Source organism: Amblyomma maculatum, chromosome 1 (assembly GCF_055883805.1).
Source record: "Amblyomma maculatum isolate TAMU_Amacu chromosome 1, ASM5588380v1, whole genome shotgun sequence".
In the NCBI taxonomy this organism is placed as follows: domain Eukaryota; kingdom Metazoa; phylum Arthropoda; class Arachnida; order Ixodida; family Ixodidae; genus Amblyomma; species Amblyomma maculatum.
In genome coordinates, this window is record NC_139344.1 from 107,605,120 (window position 1) to 107,629,324 (window position 24,205).

Genomic DNA, 24,205 nt, shown 5'->3' on the forward strand with positions numbered 1-24,205 from the left:
GTAGCCAAGTGAAAAAGCTGGCTCTGTGGCCAGCTGCGGCACAATGCACATAAGTGAAAGGCGGGAAAAAACTTATAAAAGTGCAGCTTATACAATATCCCTCCAGTAGTAACTGCATAACTGGCTCCTGAAAGCGCCACTCCACGTCAGACCTATGACGCTGCGGTACCGCGACAGCCCGGACCTGCAGACCTGGTTGCAGCCCTGACTCCCGAGCAGATTCGAGTGGCTTTTGCCGGTGTTCCTTGGAAGTTGCTTCCTTCAACTCTCAGACGAAGAATCCATCAGAGTGGTGGTAGTAACACAGAATTGGCAAGCCGGAGTTAGCTCGCTATAAGGAATGGGGCAGATTATCAGACTATAGTAAAACACACAAAATGGCGGATGCTAAACGGCTACTCGGCCACAGCCTGGGTCCATGGCCTGGGTACGTCCGAATCAAAGGCACAGCTGGAACTATGCCGCGGACAATTGAGACTCGGTCTGTTGTTCGCCGGACATTTCTGACAGTGCGGTCTCATCCTCCACACCCCACTCACGGTACAGGTGCGCAGTGCGTGGTATGGCCATTCAGCTGCTGTGCAGAAGTCGCGACATTGAATACCATCCAGGTCACCACGTTTTGATGAAGGTCATATGGAAGAGCGCCGACGTACTTTACAATACCAGCGTACGTTAAAGCCCCTCGGAATCGTCGAAAATGATTACACACCTCATGAATTACAGTATACGCCCCGCCATCTAGGCTTTCAGATCTCGAAGACTTGTCATGTGACATACAACGAGGCTTTCCATATAATATAAAAGTTATGAAGGTTATTTTAATCGAGAAACTTGAGCAGGCTCCGGCTTTTGGCCGCTATAGTGCCCCTGTAGTTAGCCTCTTGCACATACAGTAACGCCGCTGCCGCTTTAATTCTTTATTGTCTTGCGCAGTGCCCAATAAAAGGGAATGGATCAAAATCTTGTTTATGACAGCAGTTGAAAATTTAACGAAAGTAAAGAGAAAAGTATGCGCACATAAAAGACAAAGGAAGAGCCAGGCCCCTGTGTTCGTGTTAAAAGACATCATTCTCCACACCTCACAAATCAGTGACTGCGCAACTGATGCCTTTGAACCGGAGCCTTTGAACCATTAGTGCCAAAGAATCGAAGCGTACAGCAAAGAAGAAGAAAAAAAAACAAATTACACTACTTGTGTGGGGTTTATGGCGGGTAAAACGAAGTTATTTATGCATACACATCTTATTCCTCATAGCAGAAGCGACTTTCTATGATGTTTTGCCTTTTTTGTTCTGGTGTGCATGGTTTGCAAACGCCCTCGAAGTGAGTACTATACAGGCCCATAATCCGTGCAGAGTGGCCAGTTCGCTTTTTCTTCGAGCTAAATAAGCGCGTCGCTCAAACAGGCGTGCACTACACGATATTAGGAGGAACTTTTCGGTTTATTTCTGCTGCCAAAGGAATCTCTATTGCAAAATGAAACTTGCCCCATTCGAAGAGGCTACTGATAATCACTGACATCGTCTTCAATTACCACCCGTCTCAAACCCGATTGCAAATCATGCTCGTGCGGGTCAGCCGGGCCGAAGAAAATGATGTTGGGATGTTGTTCGAGTGGGGCCCGCCTTAATCAGGCGGCATTATGACTAAGATTTTAACTGCCCTCCTGCGGAGGGTCACCATCGCGGTGTGGCTAAGCTTCATGTCGCTGGTGATGTACTACGTCATGGTGCGCAGGTCAGTAAGCAGTTGTTTTCGCCCTTTGCTGAAAAATAGTGTGGTGTATCGCTAGCCCTGACGTAAAGAATGCGTGCATGAACATGAACCCCCCCCCCCCCCCCAATCCAGTCCGGCAGACGTTGCGCAATTCGGCTCAGTCGACGGGAAGCAGCGCGAATCTAGCGCACTTTATGGTGGAAAAATGTAGCGCTTCAAAGTCAAGGGCAGACAGAAAAAACTGCGCTTGCGCTACTTTGTGTTCGCTTTCTTGAAGCGCTTTATGGTTATTTGAATATGGTAACCGAAACAGACCGTTATATGGAAGGCATCACAAGAGAGCGACAGCCGTTGGCAATCTTGTCGTGTCTTGGAAGGATGATTCCGGCACATCTGTCATCAGTAAGGCTTTGTGCCTGAACACTTCAAACCCAATTACAGTACGGCATGCACCGGTACTTATGAGCCAACCACAGAAATGTTCTAGCACACGCCTGCTGTTAAGGGGCTAACGCCACTGAACGAAACGCTGCTGCGTATGCTTAACATTGAACACTGACACATAGTATCAGTAACGTATTAGAATAATTGCAATCAATTCGAGGACAATGCGAACCTACGCTCTTTCTTTTTTCCTCCGGTTGGGTATAGTTCATACACAACCCTCTAGAAAAAGTTGGCGACTTAGGGAGCATTATCGCACGGAGCTCTGTGTGAACATTCTCATACAGCCAGAGCTCAACACGTGGTGTCTCATTGCTTTATTTGAAGCATTTCCTGTTCATTCCTCTTCCTATGTACGATATTACTTGAGGAAAGACTCGGGGCCCGCGGAGTCCAGCCGAAAACAAATGTCATGCGGTTCCTTTATTAAACTGCCGGGGAGTCTAAAATTCGCGGGCGCTGGGCGACCTGTTGTGCACAGAAAGACGTGCGCAAGACACAGAACACGTCTCAGTTTCCACGTGTTCATTGGCCCTATCCCTGTGCTTCCATACGAAGAACGTGTTTTAGTTACCTGTGGCCTCAATAGGCCATCGCTGTTTAAGTTGACCGAAAGGTCTGTGTTGGACGTACTGTATGAAATTTCTTTTCTGGTTCAGTAATTTTACCTCTTCCTCAGCGGGTCTTGAACTTCAGACCCGCAAAAGGGCATTGCTTGTTGTCGATCCTGGCATTCCAAGCAGTATATACCAAAAATACAAGGCCGAAATTATAACTCGGCAACAGAATTGCAACAAAAAAGCAATTTCTAGTGAAATACAGGGTTCCTGGAGGCCCCTACCTGTTTATCATCAGTCACTGCTAGAACGTTCAACTCCGACAACAGCACGTGGTTGTGTTGTTTTTCGTTTTTTTTTTTTCTTATACTTTATAACCACTTGTCTCCACGGTTACATTACTATTCCACACTGATCAACACCGAAACAAAAAATCCTTTGCGTCAGTGCCTTTTGAGTTCCCTTTGTATGTATCTCATAACGATGTCCTCATTTTCCCTATATTTGTTGCCTAAGTAGGCCTTTTACGTTTTTCATTGTAGAAGTGAAGCGGTTCGTTACGTGACAAAAGGATGAGAATAAAGTGTCTCCTTCAGGTTGACCGTGATTAAGGGTCGACGATCTACATTTTAAATTTCTTAGTTTGACGCAAAACGTGAAAAGCGTGAGTCCGTAATGTCGACTAACAACGGTCCGTTGGGTCGTTTCTACTGGCAGAGGACAGAATGACGCGACTCAATGGTCTCAGCCACCTCCGGCGGCCGCCACGGCCACAGCGAACCTGCTGCGGCGCGTGGTGTCTAGTGGTGCCTTCGTGACACTGCCACAGACACCATGCCCGGAGTTCCTGGCCGTGGTCGTGTGGTCGGCGCCCGAGCACGGGCCCGAGCGACTTGCCATCAGGGAGACGTGGGCTCGCGAAATCCAGCCAGAACGCAGCGCAGTCTACTTCCTGGTCGGCAAGCACCCCGAGAACAACAACGACAGTGCCAAGCAGACGCTCAGCTGGATGGTGCTATTAAAGTGAGCTCCTGCGTCCGACCTGAGAATGAAATCTATTGAGGGTGGTTTCTTCGCAACCATATAGTTACTCCTACCGCGTTTACGCACAGTTAGCTACCCCGTGCAGCAATTATATGCAAAGATACTGATCCTAACCTTCTGTCACCTCCTGAGCGTTAATCGCCTTTTTTGTAATTCTTTCTCAAAAAAAAAAAAAAAAAAAAAAAAAGGACTGCCACATTTTTCGTCCGGCACCAATAGCATCGCTTTGCCGCTCCATTATTTAACTGCCTTATGGCGCATGGTGTAATTCGCTGCGATTTTCTGCGTTGTGAAACCCCTACAAACAGACCAGGTAGTCCAGAGACACGCGGTGACCCGTCCCTCCTGCCGGAGAGCTCGGTGTTCGGAGACATGATCCACGCCGACTTCGTGGACACCAGCGGGAACGGCACACTCAAGACGCTGCTGCTGCTGCATTGGGCAAGATCATTTTGTCCACACGTGCGCTTCATCCTCAAGGCGGACGACGACGCGTACGTGGACATCCCGCGGCTGGTCAGCTTGCTTGAGCGCAAACAAGCAGCCTTCGAGAACGACACGCACGTCCGCGGAGGCAGCCCAAGCTTCCTGCTTGGAAAGAAACAAGAAGCCAAGCCAATCGTCTGGAACAACGGATCCAGGTGCGTGCTACAGTTGCTGTAAATATGCATAAGTCTAATCTACTTTGTTCGGTAAATGGGAATCACACTCCTGAAAAATACAGCACGCTTAAACGGCACATAAAGACTGGCACAGCGACAAAATAGCTCCTTACAAAATTTCTTTTCAGCTCGAGTTGACGCCTTGCTGCGTACGAGTCTACTCAACAATTGCTCACCAAAATTTGGTTGCGTTTCCCCAGCATAGTTTATGTTGAGTGATTGGGTTGATTTTCAGTTGTGTTTTTACAGAGCATATACACAGGAAATGTACACTTATAAGAGCTTAGCTGAAACGTGTAAATGGGCTCCTTTGGCAAATATTTGGAAGTGTGCGCAACATACTGTTACGGGGAATGGGTGTAATATTTACAAAATATGCGGGGAATGCATGAAAGCTAGGTACAGTCACAGTAAGGCTTGTCCCAGCACCAGTCCTCGCGCATCCACCTCGCTCTTGTCTTTCACATGTCCCACGCCGCGTGGCGTACATAAACGTACCAATATATCAACGGTAAAACCTAACATGTAGCGTAAGTTCCGCGAAGAAGGCATGAGTTGTGATGTGTTGTGGCTCAGTTAACAGAATGTCGCATCTGAACTCGATTAGTTGTACTGCAACAAAAATCAGTAACTATTCGCCAGAATATATTATATAAATTTGCTGGGGCATATATATGATGAACTTGAGGTAGAATACCGGTAAACCAGAACCGGTCTTCGAGTTGCTCTTTATTAGAGTGTATTGTGCCAAACTGCTCGATGCTTTGTAACCTGTGCGTGTTGGTGCTCAATATGTGCAGTGTTTGTATGCACAGCATTATGCGTCTAAACACCCCACGTATAGATATTGAAGATAATGTACAATATAGGCTGCATCGCTGTTGAACGCCCCCGAAAATCGCTTCTGCACTTCACGGTTCGTTGATATGATTTTTTAGCCAGAAAATATATTCGTGTGTTGAATTAGTCAGTAATTTCAGCATAGGCTAAACACAAAAATGACTAGAAATAATTCTGAGAATTCTCAATTCCAGCATGGTGGCCACTTTTCCGTTGAAATTTAACTGCGCTTCAGTATTCTGCCCACACCTGCCCTGTATGATCCTAACACAGATTCAAGATGTGAAGTTGAGTCTGCTCAACAGAACACCAACACGACCGTTGGGATTGTTTTTTTTTTTTTTTATAATGGCCACGGGGGAACAAACAGCACTCAGAAACCACAGCGCTCGTCAAAAATACATGCCGCAGAAGAACGGCACAGCCTAAAACAGAACATGGAGAACTCAGCGCGACGACAGGAGAGCATCAGGGAAAAAAGTATAACGAAAAATTGGGAGGGCGCGTAAGCTGCGCCTTTAGACTTGACGCAATGGCGCCTTTACCGCACCGCCTTTTCCTTCCACGAATCTTATTTATTTTTCTTTAATTTGGTTGAGATTTTAAAACTATTTTTTTCTTCAACCGCAGTACACATCCGAGCATTAGGTGCCCCTCAACACGCTTGGAACCAAGACCCTACTTAGCCTATGCGTTGCAAGCCTGCCTGTTATGCAATGGTATAAAACCGCAATGCCGAAAAGTTTGTTTTGTTGAATTACTTTTATTTTTTGCAATACCCCCTTTAGAGGAACCCCCTAGCAATGTTTCTCTTTATTAGCATCATCCGATAGTTCTTAAGATTCATTTAAATGTAGGGCGTTTGAAATTCTCGCGCAAGGATCATTTAGTGACATCATGACCCTGTCGATTAATCTCGACTTCGGTGGACGGGAAAAATTGTGATTTGTCCGCAGGGTTGTGATTACGGCGACGGAGGCTTTTGGAGGTATGAACTGCATACGCTATCGCGTAACGAGAGCGCATGCGCAATACGGTGGAGCAGCGCTGCGGCTGGGAAAACTGTCACAACTCGTACTGCGACGGAATTCTTAATTTAGTTTAGGCTGTCTGCCATAGCGCTCAGGAAAATATTTTCTCTGTCGTGTATACACTTTTTCTTGAAATGATCTGTAATTTTCCAATGTCAACGTTTGTTAAACTGTTCACTTTATGAACTGTTTGATAAAGTACGACAGTTTAACCGCCCATTTAGGTGTCCTCTGGTGAATCGAGTCGTGTGGTTAACACGTCATCATGGCACTTTACCGCGACTCCGGTAACTATCAAACAGATAATGTCGCTGCAATTTGTCTGCAATTCAGTTCAACAAACTTTAACCGGCAAAGTGTAGCTTGAGAAGGCAAGCAGAAGCGAATAAGCAGGTTGACGTCTGCGTCAATTTCCTTTCAGTGGCCAAGATTCTGCTTTCATAATACGGAAATAAAACTAATTATTAATTGCAAGAAAGCATTGACAGCGCATAACCACTAGTTCTGCCATGTGCACTCTTCAGGCAATGCTGCACCGGACTGCACTGCACTGTTTTGTCCTCGTGATGTTTTTTTTTATTATTATTTTTTTTCCCTCTGCTGTTTCGTCACGGCGTCGTTTTTCAGACGTGCAGTTCCAGCGCGTGCCGTTTTTTTTTTTTCCCCCTCTTCCGTTTTGTCGTCATGCTTTTTTTTTTTTCCTTGTGCTGTTTGACGCATACTGCTTTGTTGTGAGCTGTTGCTTCATGGTGACCGCTGACGCTGCCTGATAGCCGTTTTGCACTGTGTTCGAGAACAGTTGTATAAAGCGAGCTTTTGTGAAATTAGCGCAAGACAAGTTGGAGCACGTTTGTACGATTGTATAACCATAGCAACCGTCACTGCTCAAATAAACTTAAAGCTGAAAATATGAGAACTACCTTCCCTTTGCCGGGCCCGTAAGTTTCTAATAAACATCCTTATGCATTTCAGGTCATCCAATTCTGAAAAAAAAAAAAAATGATCTGCATTGCATTTTAATGTAGGGTGAGTTGTTCTTGCAATTCGATTCCAGTCTGTAGCGCCCGCCCCTCGTGTCATTAGGGAAAGTCATCGACAAGTGAACGAAATTTTTCCCCTTTTCAGTATCATGACTGTCGGTGAACGCGCCTTATACCTCGGAACGTGTCTTTACGGGCGGGTGCTTGCTCCCGGCCTACGTTGTAACCGCAGCTCGCGAAAACGAACTTACCTCAAAGATTACAGGCCGTCCAGGCCGTGAAATACGCGACGCTGCAATTAACTTCCGTGCCATCCCCTGCGCGCCAGGTACGACGTGGTCCCGGGAGTCCATCACAGAGACGGCCTGCCTACCTACCTGTCGGGCGTGGCGTACGTGCTGTCTGGCGACGTTGTGGGGCCGCTGTTCCGCAAGGCGCTGAACACGTCCGCCCTTCACCTTGAAGATGTCTTCCTGACGGGGCTAGTGGCGTCCCAACTGAAGCTGCGCCTGATCCACTCGCCCTGCTTCGCCTGCTGCGAGGAGCTGCCGGACCCGTGCGCCTACCGCCGCCTCCTTGCGGGCACCGTCTCCAAGCCGGACAGCCTGCGGGACGTGTGGAACCGAGTGCGAGACAAAGCGGCCGAACGGTGCCCACCACGAAACGACACCGACGACCAGTGCTGACGAGGAGGAAGGCGAGACATCACCACTTCGTCCAATTTCATCTTGAGAGAAGAAAAAGAAAAGAGCGCTGGGCTGATACCGTCTTCTGGTCTTGATTTCTGGGGCCTGAGGCTGGCCTTGATTGATGCGGTGGCCGCAGCGGGCATAACATAGCGCTAACTGGAACGTTTTGCAGATAACAGCGAAAACAATCCAATTAGTTTATTGAACGTTTGGAAGATGTTAGGCGGGCTGACAAAACACAGAAAAAAAAAAAAAGCTTTTATACAAAGAGTTTACAATGCTGTCCAGTATGACAAAAATTATATACAATAACAGTTACGTACAATTACAGTAGTATACACGCATGAATACGCACAAAACAGCACGTCAGCGCTAAAGGTAAAAAATAACAAAACGAGTTCAAATCAGGTGCCACAACGTAGTTGGTAGCGCTTAGGTATACGCATATCTCTGGTACACTGTTTAGTCAATAAGGAAGCATACACCGCAACATTTGGCGGCAATAATTGGTTCGAATTTTATGCAAAATCTACACGGAATAAGTATGAGCGGAATACTTCTGTTTCCTTATTAAAGAAGACAGCTGTGTCATAAATAAGCTATATTTTAAAATACTTGTATCATACCATGCTAAGAGTATGTCATACAGCTGGGAAACGGAGGGGACGCCAAATGTCTGAAAGATCGGTTCAGCATGTTAATTCGAATTGTGGCGCATTAGTAATAAAATTCTCTTCTGAAGTAGACGTAGCTGTTTATTACCAGTAAATGATGTGGTGTCCCCATTAAGAAACGTTACTTAAGAACAGAAGAAAACGGTGCACTGCACAACATAGGCCTAATAATTCTCTGTGGCAATATCGTATTCGAAACGTGACACCAACAGCCTTCGACAATTTGTTCCCTGGCCATATCGGGGTGTTCATCCCATGATATATTTTTTCATTAAAAGGCAGCCCAAAACTTTTGAACGTATTAACTGTTTGAACTGGTAACAATATTTTAGGCACAGTGGGGGACTAGAAATCAGCTTATTAATAGGCCTAACAAGTACACCTTCGATTTGTCTAATGTTTATGATTACTGGTTTACATTCAAACCATTCATAAAGTAGGTGCAGATAGTCCTATTCTGTTTTTCAAGATATTGTAAGTTTACGGCTTTAAAGAAAATAGCGGTGGTCATTTCCGTAAGTTACAAAATTTGGGATCTTACGTGCGTAGACAATATAGAAATTAGCTTGCCGTAGACTCACTGTTGTTGACGTATAACGGTTTACAAGACCCCTACGGGATACGTCTACGTCAGTACGTCTCCGGCAATCTAAATCTCTGTAATGCCTTTGACGTAAAGGAGGCAAAACAGCGGCCGCAAAACGCTGCCCTGTGGAACGCCAGAGGAGAGGCGTTTGAAATTTGTTAACTCATTGTTTACAGTCCCTTGTTGAACACGGGAATTAAGGTAGGATTTAATCATTTCAAAAAATTTCCCGTGAAAACCGCAGTGTCCGACTTTCGACAACAATGTATTGATGGATTCGATCGAACGCTTCTGAAAAACCAACGCAAATGCCAAGTGTGAGAAGTTTCTCTACAAAGGTCGCTAAAATTACTTTTCCTACCTGTCCAAAACTTCTTCCTAGGAACGTATTGAAACGGCGTTACTGGACATTCGTCTGTAGAGAATTTTTTTCAATACACTTCGAAAAAATTGGCAGAATAGGTATTGGGCGATAATATGACTGTTGGTTTTGGTTACCACCTTCGTAGAAATTTGCTACTTTGGAAATCTTCATTCGTTTGGGAAACACTGCATGTCCAAGGCGACAATGAACGATCTGTGCTAGGATCGGGCCAATCTGCTGTTGTGCAGAGCCAACAGTAATTTATTTTTTTTTTTCAGGGCCTTGACTGCCACCTGGCAGAAACACCAAGTATTTATTAAATTTCTCTGCAGGATTTTTTCCCACTCGGTTGTTCGTTGTGAACTAAGATATCCAACACATCGGCCTCGACTCAAAACTTCATTTATAATTTTTTTCCTCGAGGTCTCACTTTTCAAGGTCAAGGTTTCATTGTGGCAGCAGTGACAGCAACAAAGCGCACCTAGTCCCCACGTAGCAAGAATGCTGTAAACTAACCTGCCAGTAGACAAAGTAAAGATGTAAGCCAGTGCTCTAAGTCCCTTCACTGATGTCAAAAAGAGGGGCCAAGCAGGGAAGTTATTACGCAACTCGAGAGCCGGTGGTGATGGTGATGAAAACATTTATTGATTACAGCCGGCTGACGGATTGGCTCGATATCGCGTGGGGTGGTCATTAGCTTGCGGCGGTCTTACTTGGTTCAGATTGCTTCTTTTCAGTTTAGGTCGATATGGTTCACGACGAGACAGCAGTGCTGCAAGCAGAAAAGGTACGATGTAAGCGATGTACTATGTTACAGGTATGTATTAACCCGCTTATTGCATTGTCTATCGTCTGTCCGCTCTGTTCCTTCCAATATGCAGCGCCAGCTAGTTCAGCAATCCGTGCTGACTGGAGAAATACCAGAGGCCTTTCACACGAAAAGGACTGTGATGGTGGTGACGACTGCTCTTCATGGTGCGCCGCGTCAAGACTGTCGCATCGATGGTTCGGCAGCTAACTATATGGTTCTTTTCGAGACATGAACCGATACACAAAGAAATCAAATCCTCAGGTAAGAAAAATACGAACGGAAATACTGAAGTCAAAGTGAAGAACAAATAAATATTTTACTTCTGCATAAAATATGAAAAAAAAAAAAAAACAACCATGAAATCGTGTATATCTTTAGGGCATGCTTCTTATTCATTTATTTGTGTCGGATATACGCTGTCGACCGTGAGCTGGAAAAGCGTATCATTTTATTTACTGCACAGACATGAATCCGGGAGGGCAAGTCAGGGCGGTCGCTTAGTGACATCTCTTCTTTTTCCTCAGTTCAGAGAAGCAGGCCAGATATTCAAATTTCGCGCCGAGCTCTCCGCGTTTCCAAGAGTCAATTATCTACATTTCAGGTAAAAGGCTTGTGATTTTCTGCTGTAACTGCATGTTCATGAAAAAAAATATATTGAACAAAAATTAGCTCTGGTTTACCTTGTGGTTACACATGGAGTTACGCGAGAGTTCTCTACATGGCTACGCATAGGTTCGGCTTGAAAGTAACGACATGGCTTTTGCACATATCGTTGCTTTCTGCCCGAGTTCGATCCCGACCGCGGCGGCTGCGTTTCGATGGAGGCGAAACGAAGTGGCGTCCGTGTGCTGTGCGGTGTCAGCGCACGTTAAAGATCCCCAGGTGGTCGAAATTACTCCGTAGCCCTCCACTACGGCTCCTCTTTCTCTCTTTCCACTTTCACTCCCACCTTTCTCCTTTTCCTTAAAGCGCGGTTTAGGTGTCCACAGAGACAAGTGTGACAGATACTGCGCCTTTCCCTTCCTCTGAACCAATTAATATGTATTATTATTATTATTATTATTATTATTATTATTATTATTATTATTATTATTATTATTATTATTATTATTATTATTATTATTATTATTATTATTATTATTATTATTATTATTATTATTATTATTATTATTATTATGCACATAGTAGTTTACTATATGGTTTCAGCTTTAGTTATGCTATAGGGGGCACTTTTGAGGACTAAAGTGCGATGAGGCGAAAGCGTCTGTTGCGCGGTGGTCCGAAGCCCTCCACTACGGCAGTACTTTCTCTCTGTTTTCACCCCCACCTTCGTGATGACGCAATAGCGTAAGCTACCAGCCAACATATAAAGCCCCGCTTTAACCGAGCCACACGAATGTGCCCGCGTGGCCTAGGGATAACGTACATGCAAGGGTTTTGGCAGGCTGATTCTGATATCACCCTCCCATATGAAAGGAGAGGCCCGAGTTGGCAGCTTCTGCCAAAAGTAATGTCAGGAAGCCCTACGTCCAGTTAGTGCTCGACTATGTCGACTGCCAGCTACCGCCTTCCACGACCTCTTCTTCTTTTTCTTCTTCTTCTTCTTCAAGCGGTTGCTAGACAACGCCTCAGTGCGACCACGACCAAGGTGCGACCACAACGAAAGTGCGATCACGGCGTAGAGGCGAAGCAGTTGGCGTAGTGTAGCTCTCGCTACTATATGTAGTGAATATAAAGTCTAAATCGACATCATGAATTCTATTCTTACGCTTGCAATGAACTTTGGCCAATACCCCTTATCGGTATGTGCCATGTATACCGAGGGAGAAAAAGAAGAATATTTCAAAAGCATATTCCGCTCATTGTGGTCAACGGTGGAAACCCTCGTCAGTACGTAAAGCATTACATCGCACCTCCTATCATTTACAGTGACACAACCTATTTACAGTTCTCCACCTTAAGCTTTGTCAACGCTGAAAGCCCGCAGTCAGAAGAAGGTGAAGAAGAATGAAAGGCCACAGTCAGAAGAAGGCGAAAAAGAATTCCCAAATGGTGGGTGAGCGATTATTCAATATTCCAGTTTCTATAAATAATCAGTTCCTTCCCCTCCTTTGTTTTTAATACTCTATCCAGGCTATATTCAGCTAAGTATTTTTTCATCGGCCTTCTATTTTTGGTTGGAAAATACATCTGTGCTGATTAGCTTCCCTGTTTGTCGCCTGCCGAAGCGCCTTCTGATATTTAGTAATTTTCCCATCGTGGCATACGTGCAATAGGCGCTTGTGAAATAGAAACCAATCGAGTATTTTGCAAAAACCTTTTTCAGCACGTGTGTCTTTAGCGTATTTGCTATGGGCTAAACACTACTCACTGTGCCACCTGTGTAGTACGGAATGCAGGGATCAGCCGGTGCTAAGTGGAAGCCGTTACTGTTCAATTCATTCAGACGTACAGATTGCGCCCATATCCGCCTTCCATGTGGCGACGCTTGAGCTGCCTGTTGTAACCGAACTATCCCTCTCGCAAAGACAAAAATTCATACAACAATCATGCATGGCAAAATTACTCTTGAAAAAAGTAATAAATTACATCACTCATTATTTTCCCGACTGTCGCGTAAATGCAACTTATATTACGTAGACTATTACTGCTCAGAGGAAGTAATTATTTTACATCACAATTATTCATAGAAAATAACTGCAGTTAGCCCTAAATTACTTTTCAGTTTTCGCTCATATTAAACACGTACACTGAACGCATCTACTAAAAGCGTTTTATATCGTAGTTTTGATGCATCGTGGGAGTAGATTAGCGCCAAAGTGGGAGTCCAAAATTTTGCCTTGAGTTGAAAGAGCCCTTCGCTATGATGACAGCCGCTCTGCTGACGCAGTTCGAGACGACACAGTTTTGTGCCCGACGAAAGCTTTTTCCGTGCGATGCTTTTGGGTGCAGGAGAAAGGTTGTAGAACTGTGATTCAGTGTGGTTGTATTCGTATCAAGTGCCAAGAGTTATATGGATTTTCCTGGTTCCAAAATGGTTGCTAAGGCCTGCGCGCATATGGCCACTCGTCCTCGTGTACACCATCTCTGTCTTGGTGGCCAGTTTCCTTTTGCGTCGCCACTGCTTTCGAGAAACCGACAGTGCGAAGGAGAGGTGAAAGCTATGCCGACACAAAGCGAAGTGATGCATTCTAATAGGAGCAATTTAAAAATAATTCATTACTTTTGGCACCAAGTTACTATCCAGTAGTAGTTAATTAAATCACCACATTATATCGCTAACGTATGCTAACCTGTCTGCCTTTCCTTCTGTCTATTTCACGGGCGGTCGTATTCTTAGAAAATGCCATTTGGCAGAGTCTTCGTACATGGCATGACCGTTTCCCGAGATAGCCGTCTCAAAACGTCCAGCTTTTGTGTACCACTGCTCCTTACGAGATGTGCAGCTCCGTAACTTGACACAACCGGCGGGAAATACAGTAGGGAACAAGAAGATATACCTTCAGTTTTGCTTAGGTATTCTCAAAATGTAGCACCATTTGTTTTTTCCTTTATACACTTCGAAGCAATTATGTCTTCATCAGCTAGGAGTTCCTAGGGGCGTAACTGACTAGTCTCAGCTCTTTTTCCATCTTTGTCCTCTCATGGGCTCTTTTCATCGCGTTCATTTTCCGTCTGTTCTAAATTGTTACTAACTTGCAGTTACTTTCAAGCTGCATGTTCTGTGAGTAAATGTATCACAGCCCATTTTGACAAGCTTAGGCTGGCTTGCTTGCTGAAACTTTACCGTCACCAAGACTACTAAAACATCAATTATCCGTGGTCACAGCTGTGGGATAAAACAGCACCATCTTTCAGTGCTTTTTCAGAATAATGCAGTCAATAGCTTCTCAAGTTTTGAAAAGATATTAGATTCACAGGAGGTATGGTTATATATATATATATATATATATATATATATATATATATATATATATATATATATATATATATATATATATATATATATATATATATATATATAAGGCTCAGGCCAGGCGTCGTTTGCACAAGCTCAAGAATCTGCCTGCTCTGTTATCGCCATCTCCCCACACTTTTCCGTGGTATCACAATGTAAAGGAGCCCCATGGACTGGGAAGTGTCATGTTTCATGTGTCGAACTAAATGACTGGAGCCCAGCTCAAAAGCTGTGCATCTATGAAACGAGCAGAGCTTCCAGGTTGATGTAGGGAAATGAGCGGCTGGTGTGGATAGGGATAAAAACAAAAGCAGCAACCTCAAGGACCAATTCCAAAGACCAAGGAAACATTTTCGATTTAGCTATGTAGCTTACGCACGCGTTTCCGCTTGAGAGTTGTGCGTAAAACATGCAGCCAGTACTGTTGGTGAAAACGTGGCCCCATTTATAAGAAGCCATACTTTCGTCCCAAAGGCTATGCTTTTCTCAAACTGTTTGGCCCTGCAGCTCCTCGGCAGCCGAATGGTGTTAAACAGTAGCCCTCATTTATTCATTGAAAAACAGCGCCCACGGGTAGCAATTTCGTCATATAGGGACTGTAGCTACCGCCATGCACATTCCGCTCTTCTCCAACGTCAGGAACACTCGGTAACGTAATTTTTTTTTTCTCACTTGTCTCTTACCTCCTGCTCCCGAATGCAGCTAAAAATTCTAGTGGAGAACATGATACTAATCCTGCCGCTGTGACATTACGGTGCGCCTCCACCACTCCTTGACACGCGTGCGCTTCATGGCCGCCCACTATGAAACGCATTGCTCAGTGCCACTTAACTTCACACCCATCTCTACACACAGCCGCACCTCAAACTGTCGAAACCGAGGCTCCGGGTGAGGGTCCTCAAGCTAGCAGTGTCCGCCGTGTGGTTCCTGGCGGTCGTGGGCGGACTCAACTACGCCGTGGTGCGCTGGTGCTCATCGGACATGCGCTGGCACGTACGCCAGCAAGACATCATCGTGCGTGTGGTGGGCGTTCGTAGGTTCCTAGTGCTGCCTCCCGTCACTTGTCCGCGCTACCTGGCCATTGTTGTCTGCAGTGCCGTAAGCAACTTCGAAGAGAGGGTCGCCATACGAGACACATGGGGCCGCGACGCCGCCGCCAATAACGTTGCTCTCTTTTTTCTCGTCGGAAAGCCCGAAGACAAGGTATGCGCTTCCAACATACTTCATTTTAGCCCCGTTCATATGACTGCGACAGCTGCTACTATTGCAGATAAACAAAATAGGCACTTGATTGGCAGCTCCAGATGCCAATTTGAAAAATACCATAGCATCGTGAGCAAACATTGTGTCACCTTGTCTCCTTTTCGGCTATTTCAGGGGTGATATACTGCCGAAAGAGAGATGGCTGTGACGGCGCCTTGCAAAGGCGGTCGCTAAGATTTTCATTACAACGCAGCAAGTGTGCGAATGAGTCCATGCAGTCCATGGACCAGCAGTGCTATATTTAAGACCTGAGTGTTAAGCTTATGTTCGTTAATTGCGGCATGCGATTAGTGGACGCTCTTTGGAGTACCAGCAGCGACATCGCCCTCGGGTGCGATCGAGGTTTCTCGCTCGTGCCACGGGAATTCCTGACACTGTCTATCTCGACCAGGAAGAAACTGGTGTAGATATATGTTCAGGGTTTACCACATCGATTTCTGACTCTGTGTGCAGAGCCGCCGAGCACGCAGTCTTTAAATTCTTTCAGCGCCCTTACTGATAACTACGGTACGCGCACACCGACTGCATTCCTCGTAATTAATAACTTGCTGGGCACAAGTATGTCAGCAGGGAATAATTCTGTCGACTACCTTGAGAACACTGCTTCTTTATCCCGTTAATAAAATAGAGACTCTATAGATATGGTCTTCGCACGGCACGAACAGTCTCGTACGCAAATGAATCGATCGCTTTAGTGGCCCCTGAGTTTGGAAGGAGATGTAAACGTATCGTGAGGGGGGAAAATGCTCAATAGACGTCTCCGCATTAATTTCTGTCGCCTGCGTTCTCTGCAACGTGCACATCGACATTTTTTCACTGCCAGGGCTTCATCCCGAGGCGTCGTGCTCAGCAGTAGTACACCATATGACGAGAGAGCCAACTCGGCGGTTGAACGTTAGAAAAAAAGAGCCCGAACCTGCTATGTTCGCCGTATTGCCCATTCACGTCGTATTTCTCAATTGTGAGGCGCGGTGTATGACTGAACCTGAAGTCCTCTCACAGCCAAAGACGTCTTGCAAGTGACGCAGCGGCTCAGTTGCAGCGGAAGATAAACAGGAAAACGTACTATAGCACTGCCACGCACTCATCTGCATAACAGAAAGGCGCCAGAGGGAAGCTCGCAGCACAACGCGTGCAGAATCGGCGTGGCGTCATCAACGTGTTTGTTAGCGCAGCAGTGAAGTACAATGTGGCAACAGGATACTGAGTGCTAGAGAGCTGGTCGTTCTAATATGCGTTCAACAACGTTAGGTAGTTCATTGGAACGGCATGGCGAGTGGATGTGCTTTCTTAGAGAGTCGAGGCAACCCATGCTTAAATAGTTTGCGATGGAAAGACTCGCACTTTGCTTCCTGTTAGATCGGTCAGCATTTTCTTTCGAACAAAGTTTTCGTACGTATATTACAGCAGCAGCCACGTCGGATAACTGAATTGTTAACTAAATGAAGTCTTTTAAATCAATTGAACTCGTTGGCAGGCAGTATCAGTCCGTATAGTACCGTTCGCTCGTCAACAACAGCGGGGCACCTAGCCAAGAAGGCTGAGCCGAAATGTTCTTGTCTTACTCTGCTGCAAGCGGATTTCGCAGTTTTTCATCTTGTTTTCTCTTTTTCTTTTTGATAGCCTTCGGGTCGAACCATTCAAGAGAGCCTAAAGAACGAAAGCGCCCACCACCGCGACATCATTCAGGCGGACTTCCGTGACTCTTACCGGAACCTGACCATCAAGACTATGTTCCTCCTCAAGTGGGCCTACATTCACTGCTCGAGAACCCGCTTCATCTTGAAAGCCGACGACGACATGCTCATCAACGTGGAAAACTTGCTACACTTCCTCAAGCCATACGGCGAGAGATTCGGAAGGTCGTGTACTTTAGTTTTTCATGTCCAGTTTATATGCAGCGTAACGGGAGTATGATGAAAGTTGACCAGTTTTGCAATTGGGTCACTATCGGTCGAAGGAATAGAAGAAAGCGAGACGCCAGCATGCATGCGCGGAGCTGGAGGCCTCTTGCATTTTTGAACTAGCGAGCGGCATCACATTACTGGTTGCATAGCGGCGCGACTGCAGACACCGGGACGTGACTCCCCGCCCCGTTCCAAGTGTGGCAGAAAAGGGCGCTCGACATGACCCCCGAATGTGATACGCTTGCTCGTGATTGGGGTTGCGAGCGCGTTTCGACTGTTAGATGTCGGATTAGCCCTTTGGGAGGACCAAGGCTCCTTGCCCTGGAGCGCCGCGAGCAGAATCGCATTCTTTAACATCGAAAACAGGCAGCAAGTTGCCAATATCGTAATTATAATGAGGCCTCTTAATATAACAAACAGTTAAAGGTCTACTATTAATATTCATACAAAAATATTAAAAATCTACTATTATATTTTGTTGAGCCAGCTTATTACGTCATTTCTGGCGCATGTGAACGTCGATAATGTCGTACTGTAAATACATTTCAGCTCTTTTTAAACAGCGCTTAAAACATTCACCTCAAACGCCCAGTAAATATGTGTCCGTACAGTCAAAGATCGGGATATGTGAATCCAAAGGCTTTCTTGAAGACCAATTAGAGGGGACGCTCTATAACATGAGAAACCTTTTTTCGGCTCTGCGTATAAGCGTAGCCGCTGCTTAGTGAGGTTTGCTAAGTTACTAACAACCGATCGGTGAACCTTTTTTCCGTGACGAAAACTCTGATCTTACGTAGACACTCTGAAGACCGGGACTAGCAGAAGCGCAATGCTGGTGAGACAAAGCCATGCAGGTGCGTTCGGAAGTCCCTGCGTTCACCAGCTGCTGCTCAGTGGCAATATAATGTAGCACACGTAAGTCCGAACCGTACGCACCTGGACCATGGTATGACCGCCCTAGCAAACATGCCACCCCTGGTCACGTGACTAAGACGGGCCAGGGAGAGGTTGCACTCATGGAAAGAGGGACATGATGAAGGGAAGGATGGTATGAGGTGCGGTACCAACTTATCTTTATCACTCCTTCGCCCAGGGTGCAAGAGAGGAAGGGTTTTTAGTATTCACTCGTAGCATTTTTTATAGCCACCGGTCGCTTCTTTATCCTTGCATACAGATTTCCTTGTGTGAATGTACGAATGGGGCGAATTGAAACGCGAACACGCGCATATGCAAAATTATTCACTTCAGCCTTATAGTCATCAGGGGCAGGGAATCGTTGACGTCTATTCTTGTCTTCCGTCCTTGCGCTCTTCTCTGTCACTGTTAGCGCCCGGCCATATCATTCTATTTAAGCAATGGCTTCAGTATCGGCGCTCGAGCCCATCCCTATACCATCACACTTTTCGCCGATGAGCTCTGCTTTCCAACCACTTTCGGCTGCTTTCCGGGAATGGGGGTGGAGTCTGCCAAGGAACCCTAGATGAGCTATTAGAAAGTTGCCAACATTGCCAAAATGACGCCAAGAAGAAATTGTATGGCTTTGAAAGTGTTTTATTTATTTATTTTTTTTTTTGTAGCAGGATTCGATAAAAACAATAAACGGCAGTTGGTAACAAGTTGTGTGCATTACTCCACTGACTGATCGTAACATCTCACGAAATCGGTCTTAACAACTACATTGAAGAAGAAAAAGGCATCAAAATTCTGGTGTTCGTAAATTCCGTATGGTGGTTAGCTTCTTGTTTAGGAGCGAAGCGAAGCTTAACAAATGACTACTTTATGCTACGTGGCGGTTACTGCAGGCTTGAATCAGTGCGTTTCAGTGCAAGCCCGGCAGCTATAGCTACCGACGTGCACACACCGAGCTCAGCCGAGCATAGCTATCCCGAGCTTAGAACCATTTCCCGCAGTACCTGACCGCTGGAACGTCCTGTTGGTCGCCAGACCGTTCCTGGCTGGCTACGTTATGCAGGGTCGACAGACAATCCGCCGGGCAGGCTCCAAGTGGTATCTGCCGCCCTCGGTCTTTACCGCGGACTGGCTTCCATCGTACATACACGGCACTGGCTACATCGTGTCGCGCGAGGCGGTGCGGCCCCTCTACAGGCAGGCGATGTTGACGCCGTTCCTGTTCATCGAGGACGTCTTCTTGACCGGCATTGTGGCTAAAAAGGTACGAAGGGGAAGAAGGCTCCTGCAACGTGCAGAAAACGTTTCTACAATTAGTGCGTGTGTTTCATCCGACAAATCAGTGTGATTGCAACTTTTATAGTTGACTTGCTGCAGGACCAGATCATCGGTTCTACAAGAATGGTGTAACTTAGGATCCACTCAGCGCGAGGTTCACGATCACTCATATTCACGTGAAATTCGTTGAACTGGGCTTCTATCGCCACAACAGCGGCAGTGAGGTGTCAGAAGTCGTTTCCATAGCGCGCTCAATCAAGCGAGGCAAACCCCGGTTCGAGTCTTGTTGTTCCGTGTTCGCTCAAGTTGCGCTAAATGTTGCCTTATAGTTATGTTATGTCTACCCAACTACACAGCGAGGACCGCTCTTTTACTAAACAAGATTGTACTCTGTCCATCGAGACTGTGTTAAGTCCGAAACCCCGCGGAGAACTAGTTGTGCACGAGAATATAGGCAAGGCAAGTAAGGACGAACATTTGCACGCACAAGTACAAGGAAAGTACATTTTACTGTAGCTTAGTGGCACGGGCAGAGGCTCTTTATTTTATTTTTTTACTTTTGCATGCCTCAGCATAGAATATGTAGCTTAGCGTGTACGCGGTTAACGTTTTATCCTAATGTATACAGTTCAATTTACCTGAGTTAAAAAGATAAAAAAAAAAAAGTTGCGGCATTCACGGAGACATAGTTTCCAGCCGTGCCATGAAACTGAGCATGAGGTTAATGTATATTCTACTAGGTACTAGGCGGAATTATTCCCTGGGGCTGAACGAAGCGAGCAACAGCGGTGCAAAGAAGAGTACTCTATACTATCCGCGTTATAGCGACCAAAAGGAAATCCGACTATCCTGGCACATCTTAAACTGATTGCGCGTATAATATGCATGTGAGCATTTGTAAAACAAGTAAATGTGTCGATTAGTAATCGGTTAAGGACAGCAGCTACGCGAATTACAAGTGTACGAAGAGGAAAGACTAAGCATAAAAGAAAGCTTGAAGGGATAATGAGGGTGTGTGAATGATTAATGCGACTCAATGGACGCCCAGCACGTGTCACTGTCCACACAAACAGGGGGAAGTCCCTCGCTCTTTCCAAGTTCTCTCTCTTTCCTTTCGGGTTTTTTCTTCTTCTTTTTTTTTTTTTTTTTGCATGATTCAGTTTTCTCCAACTCGGAACTTGCGACTGCCACCTTCTCTCTTTCCTGTATTGGTAAAACGTGTTCTTCATGACTGTATAGCCAGGAAAGGCAGACGGGCTTGCTTAAAACCAACGAACGCAGACTAACTTTGGTTATAGAGCGTCTCTGACTGCTAACGCACTTGTATGATTGCTTTCGGCAAAGCTCAAGCTGCCTGCAGAGTTCACGTTGTTATTCTTCGACCGCAGCAAATTCGCTCTTACGCAACCACGATTGAATGCAGCGCAATATGTTCTGGCTTCCGTCGACGTGCAGGCGGGCATCGAGCTGACACACTCGGAGTGTTTCGTCCCACATGCACCCCTCCCGTACTGCGAATACCGGTCCGTTATCTCGGCCCACCCACTGTCCATCGCACAGCTGCAGGATGCATGGCAGCACGCCCACAACGCCAGCATGCTGTGCCCGCCACTGGTCAAGTACGACGGATGCCCCGGAGGGCGCAGTGTAAAACAAGGATCTCTTCTGGAGTCGCCTTCAACGTAGGCGTGCTGTCGTCGATGGCTCTGGGCATACGAACGCTATGAGAAGTGCATGTGGTGATGTGAACAGTTGCAACCTCCGCACGTTGTAATTTTTTTTTTTTTGAACAAGAGAGAAGCAGGTCTGACATGGCTCCAGCCGAAAAGGCTCACCGCTTAAAAAGCATTAGGCCAATTAGCAGGCACCGGAACCTAACGTTGGCTCAGCTATAGTTATACGTTGTCTTAAGGAACCATGGGCATTATTTCTCAATGCAGATAACTGGGCGCGAAGCTCAGATAAAATTAAACGACGACTGCATCTCGAAATCGCCCCGAACTATAGCTATAGTGCCTAGAATATACTGGGCAGTATATTCTAGGCAACTATACTATAGCTGTGCTCGCGCTGGTTTCCTCCTGCTCAGCGTGCTTACGACAAAACACTTATAACAAATCGTTCTTATGATGCGTTCGCGACATAGTTTGTTTGTTTTTTTTTTTTCTCTCGACTTATTAATTTAAATATTTCAAAAATCCTCAGAGTATGCCTTTGATACATTGATCCATGTGGCCAGTCACCCATGTAACCATCGTGCCTGCTGCCTGCTGAAAAAATAAGACGTGGGGAAGGGGGAGGGGGGTGCATAACGAGAGAAAGGAGGGGTCAGAGAGCGACCGCCTTCGGCTCCATTGAAGCCCCCGCCACCACCCCTCTCAACAACATATTTCTTATGCGAAAACAACATTGCCCCCCTCCTCTTTTTCTTTTTTTCTTTTTGACGAAGGAAGCTCGATAAATGGTTTGCATACAAAGGACGCAAGGTTGCCAGGTTTGCTACTTTGCGCTAAATTGGCTACTTTTGAAATTTATTGAAAACATAGCGCAAATAAAGACAAGGGCGACACAGATGTAGACAGGACAGGCGCTAACTTGCAACTTTATTTGAAAAAGAAAACCTCCCATCGAATATAGTATAGGAGCCGTTACCACTATCAGTTGGTGAGCATGCGGACAGCAGAGCACAATCAAAATAACACTTGATGGAAAAATAAAAAGGAAAAAGAATATAAATGCACGTTGCCGGGGGTCACAACCAAATGGCGACACGGCTTGCTACACGAATCACTTTTAAAATCCCTTGGCCGTAAATGTTGTCCACAAAATAACAAAACCCAACAATTAATACGGGTGAAACGATGAAAACAAACAGAATGAGGGTGAAGTGAAAATATGAAAGGAGTGTGCAAGGCTCCTAAGCTAAAAACAATCGTAAGACGTAAACTATACCGAGGAAAAGAAGGAAAAGGCAAGAAATATAATAAAATAAGACAGGATTGTACAAGGCTCCACGCAAAAAGAAAATGATGTGAAGAGTCATACGATGACAAAATGGAGGGCGAACCATATAAAGAAAGCAAGAAAAGTGTAGTGAGAGCTAAAAGTGATAAAACGAGGTATAAGCTTATACCAAGTAAAAAACAAACAAAGAAAATATATAATTAAGCAATTTAAGGAAATAATAGAAAACCAATTAAAAATCAGAAAGTCTCCAAGAAGTTAAAATAAAAACAAAAACAAGAACAAACAAAATAACAACAAAATCTAAAATGAAAAGAAAAGTAGAAAAAAACGAAATGATTAAAAAAGCATAAGAAAAGGAGAGAAAACCAAAAATAAAATTCTAAAATCGGGAGTGTACAAGCCTCCACGCTAAAACAACGATTGGAAATTAAACAGATAAAACTAGAATGGTGGTATGGAAAAACAATTCTGAAGAGTGAATAAATCAAGAAACGTAAAACATATAAGGAAACGCAAAGGAATAAAAGCATAAATACTAGACGTGATCTCGTTGCGGATCAAACAGCAGACAGGTGCTCGTGGAAAGCATGCAAAAAGGTTAACACCTACAGGTGGCCATCCAGGAATTCAAACCTGCTCTCAAGTAAATTGATAGAAGGTGCGCTGACGCACTCCTGCCCGGCCTTTCTTATGAAGCACGCCTCCATGTCTTCGCGCTCTGATTTTTCCCTAGCCAATCTTATGAAATCTGTGCTTTCTATGAGTGGATAGCATCCGTTATTTGGGTCGGTTTTAGATGCTTTTCAATGGTCAGCAAGGTTTGTACCTGATTTGCTACGTACGCATTCTCTCGTCCTCTCATTGAAGCATCTTCCAGTCTGCAACTGATAGAAATCCTGTACACGACGGTCGCCTTGCATTCCGTGAACTTGGTTTGATGCTTTTTCATTCATTCCTCTCGCTTTTCTACCTTCTTAGCTTGCGTGGGAAACAATTTTAACGTCATAACACGCTGCCAGCTTTTTGAATTTATGCGAAAGCCTATGAAAGTATGGTATCACCTGGACGGGATTATTGCTATTGCTTACTTCGCTTCCTTGCTTGCTGCGTTGATTCGTTGAGGCTTTTAGCTTTTGCAAAAGGTTTTCACACGCTGCTATCTATAACGTCTGTGGGAAAACCTGCCTCTTGCAGACGCCTGAATTGCTCCTTGATGCTAGCAGCCATGCGGTGTACAGGATTTTGTTGCAGGACAGGAATACAGGAAGACACGATCACCCGCTTAACAACCTTGAAGTGCGCGCTGTCAAATCGCAACAGATGCTTTTTGGTACGTGGAGGGTACATCCAGCACAGAGTAACGCCAGTGAAATCTAGTTGAATATCTAGAACCTGAATGAGGCCATCTGTATGTGATGTGAACTTTGAACCGGCACTATGCTCGGAAAAATGCTCAGCACTTCCTTGACAACGTCACTTTCTTTTGCATGACATTTGCTAAAAATTATGAAGAAATCATCAA

The 24,205-nt window shown here is 45.4% G+C and overlaps 2 protein-coding genes across 2 annotated transcripts; both read left to right on the forward strand.

Annotated features, from left to right (window-relative positions):
• Positions 1-1,645: 1,645 nt before the first annotated feature.
• On the forward strand, positions 1,646-8,027 carry LOC146203456 (beta-1,3-galactosyltransferase 5-like). Its single transcript, XM_084603020.1, has 4 exons — positions 1,646-1,744; positions 3,445-3,743; positions 4,073-4,405; positions 7,606-8,027. The coding sequence occupies exons 1-4, from the start codon at positions 1,646-1,648 to the stop codon at positions 7,961-7,963; spliced, it is 1,089 nt and encodes a 362-aa protein (XP_084459146.1). The 3' UTR covers positions 7,964-8,027.
• A 2,311-nt stretch (positions 8,028-10,338) lies between these two features.
• Positions 10,339-21,402, forward strand: LOC146203457 (beta-1,3-galactosyltransferase 5-like). Its single transcript, XM_084603021.1, has 5 exons — positions 10,339-10,377; positions 15,215-15,562; positions 17,246-17,484; positions 19,474-19,702; positions 21,172-21,402. The coding sequence occupies exons 1-5, from the start codon at positions 10,339-10,341 to the stop codon at positions 21,400-21,402; spliced, it is 1,086 nt and encodes a 361-aa protein (XP_084459147.1).
• The last annotated feature ends 2,803 nt before the right edge of the window (positions 21,403-24,205 follow it).

Coding starts and splice junctions, on each gene's coding strand:
- LOC146203456 (XM_084603020.1), top strand. CDS start 1,646: ATGACTAAGATTTTAACTGCCCTCCTGCGGAGGGTCACCATCGCGGTG. Junction 1,745..3,444: donor ACGTCATGGTGCGCAGGTCA/GTAAGCAGTTGT, acceptor GGCAGAGGACAG/AATGACGCGACTCAATGGTC. Junction 4,406..7,605: donor GTCTGGAACAACGGATCCAG/GTGCGTGCTACA, acceptor CCTGCGCGCCAG/GTACGACGTGGTCCCGGGAG.
- LOC146203457 (XM_084603021.1), top strand. CDS start 10,339: ATGGTTCACGACGAGACAGCAGTGCTGCAAGCAGAAAAG. Junction 10,378..15,214: donor CAGTGCTGCAAGCAGAAAAG/GTACGATGTAAG, acceptor CTCTACACACAG/CCGCACCTCAAACTGTCGAA. Junction 17,485..19,473: donor TACGGCGAGAGATTCGGAAG/GTCGTGTACTTT, acceptor GTTGGTCGCCAG/ACCGTTCCTGGCTGGCTACG.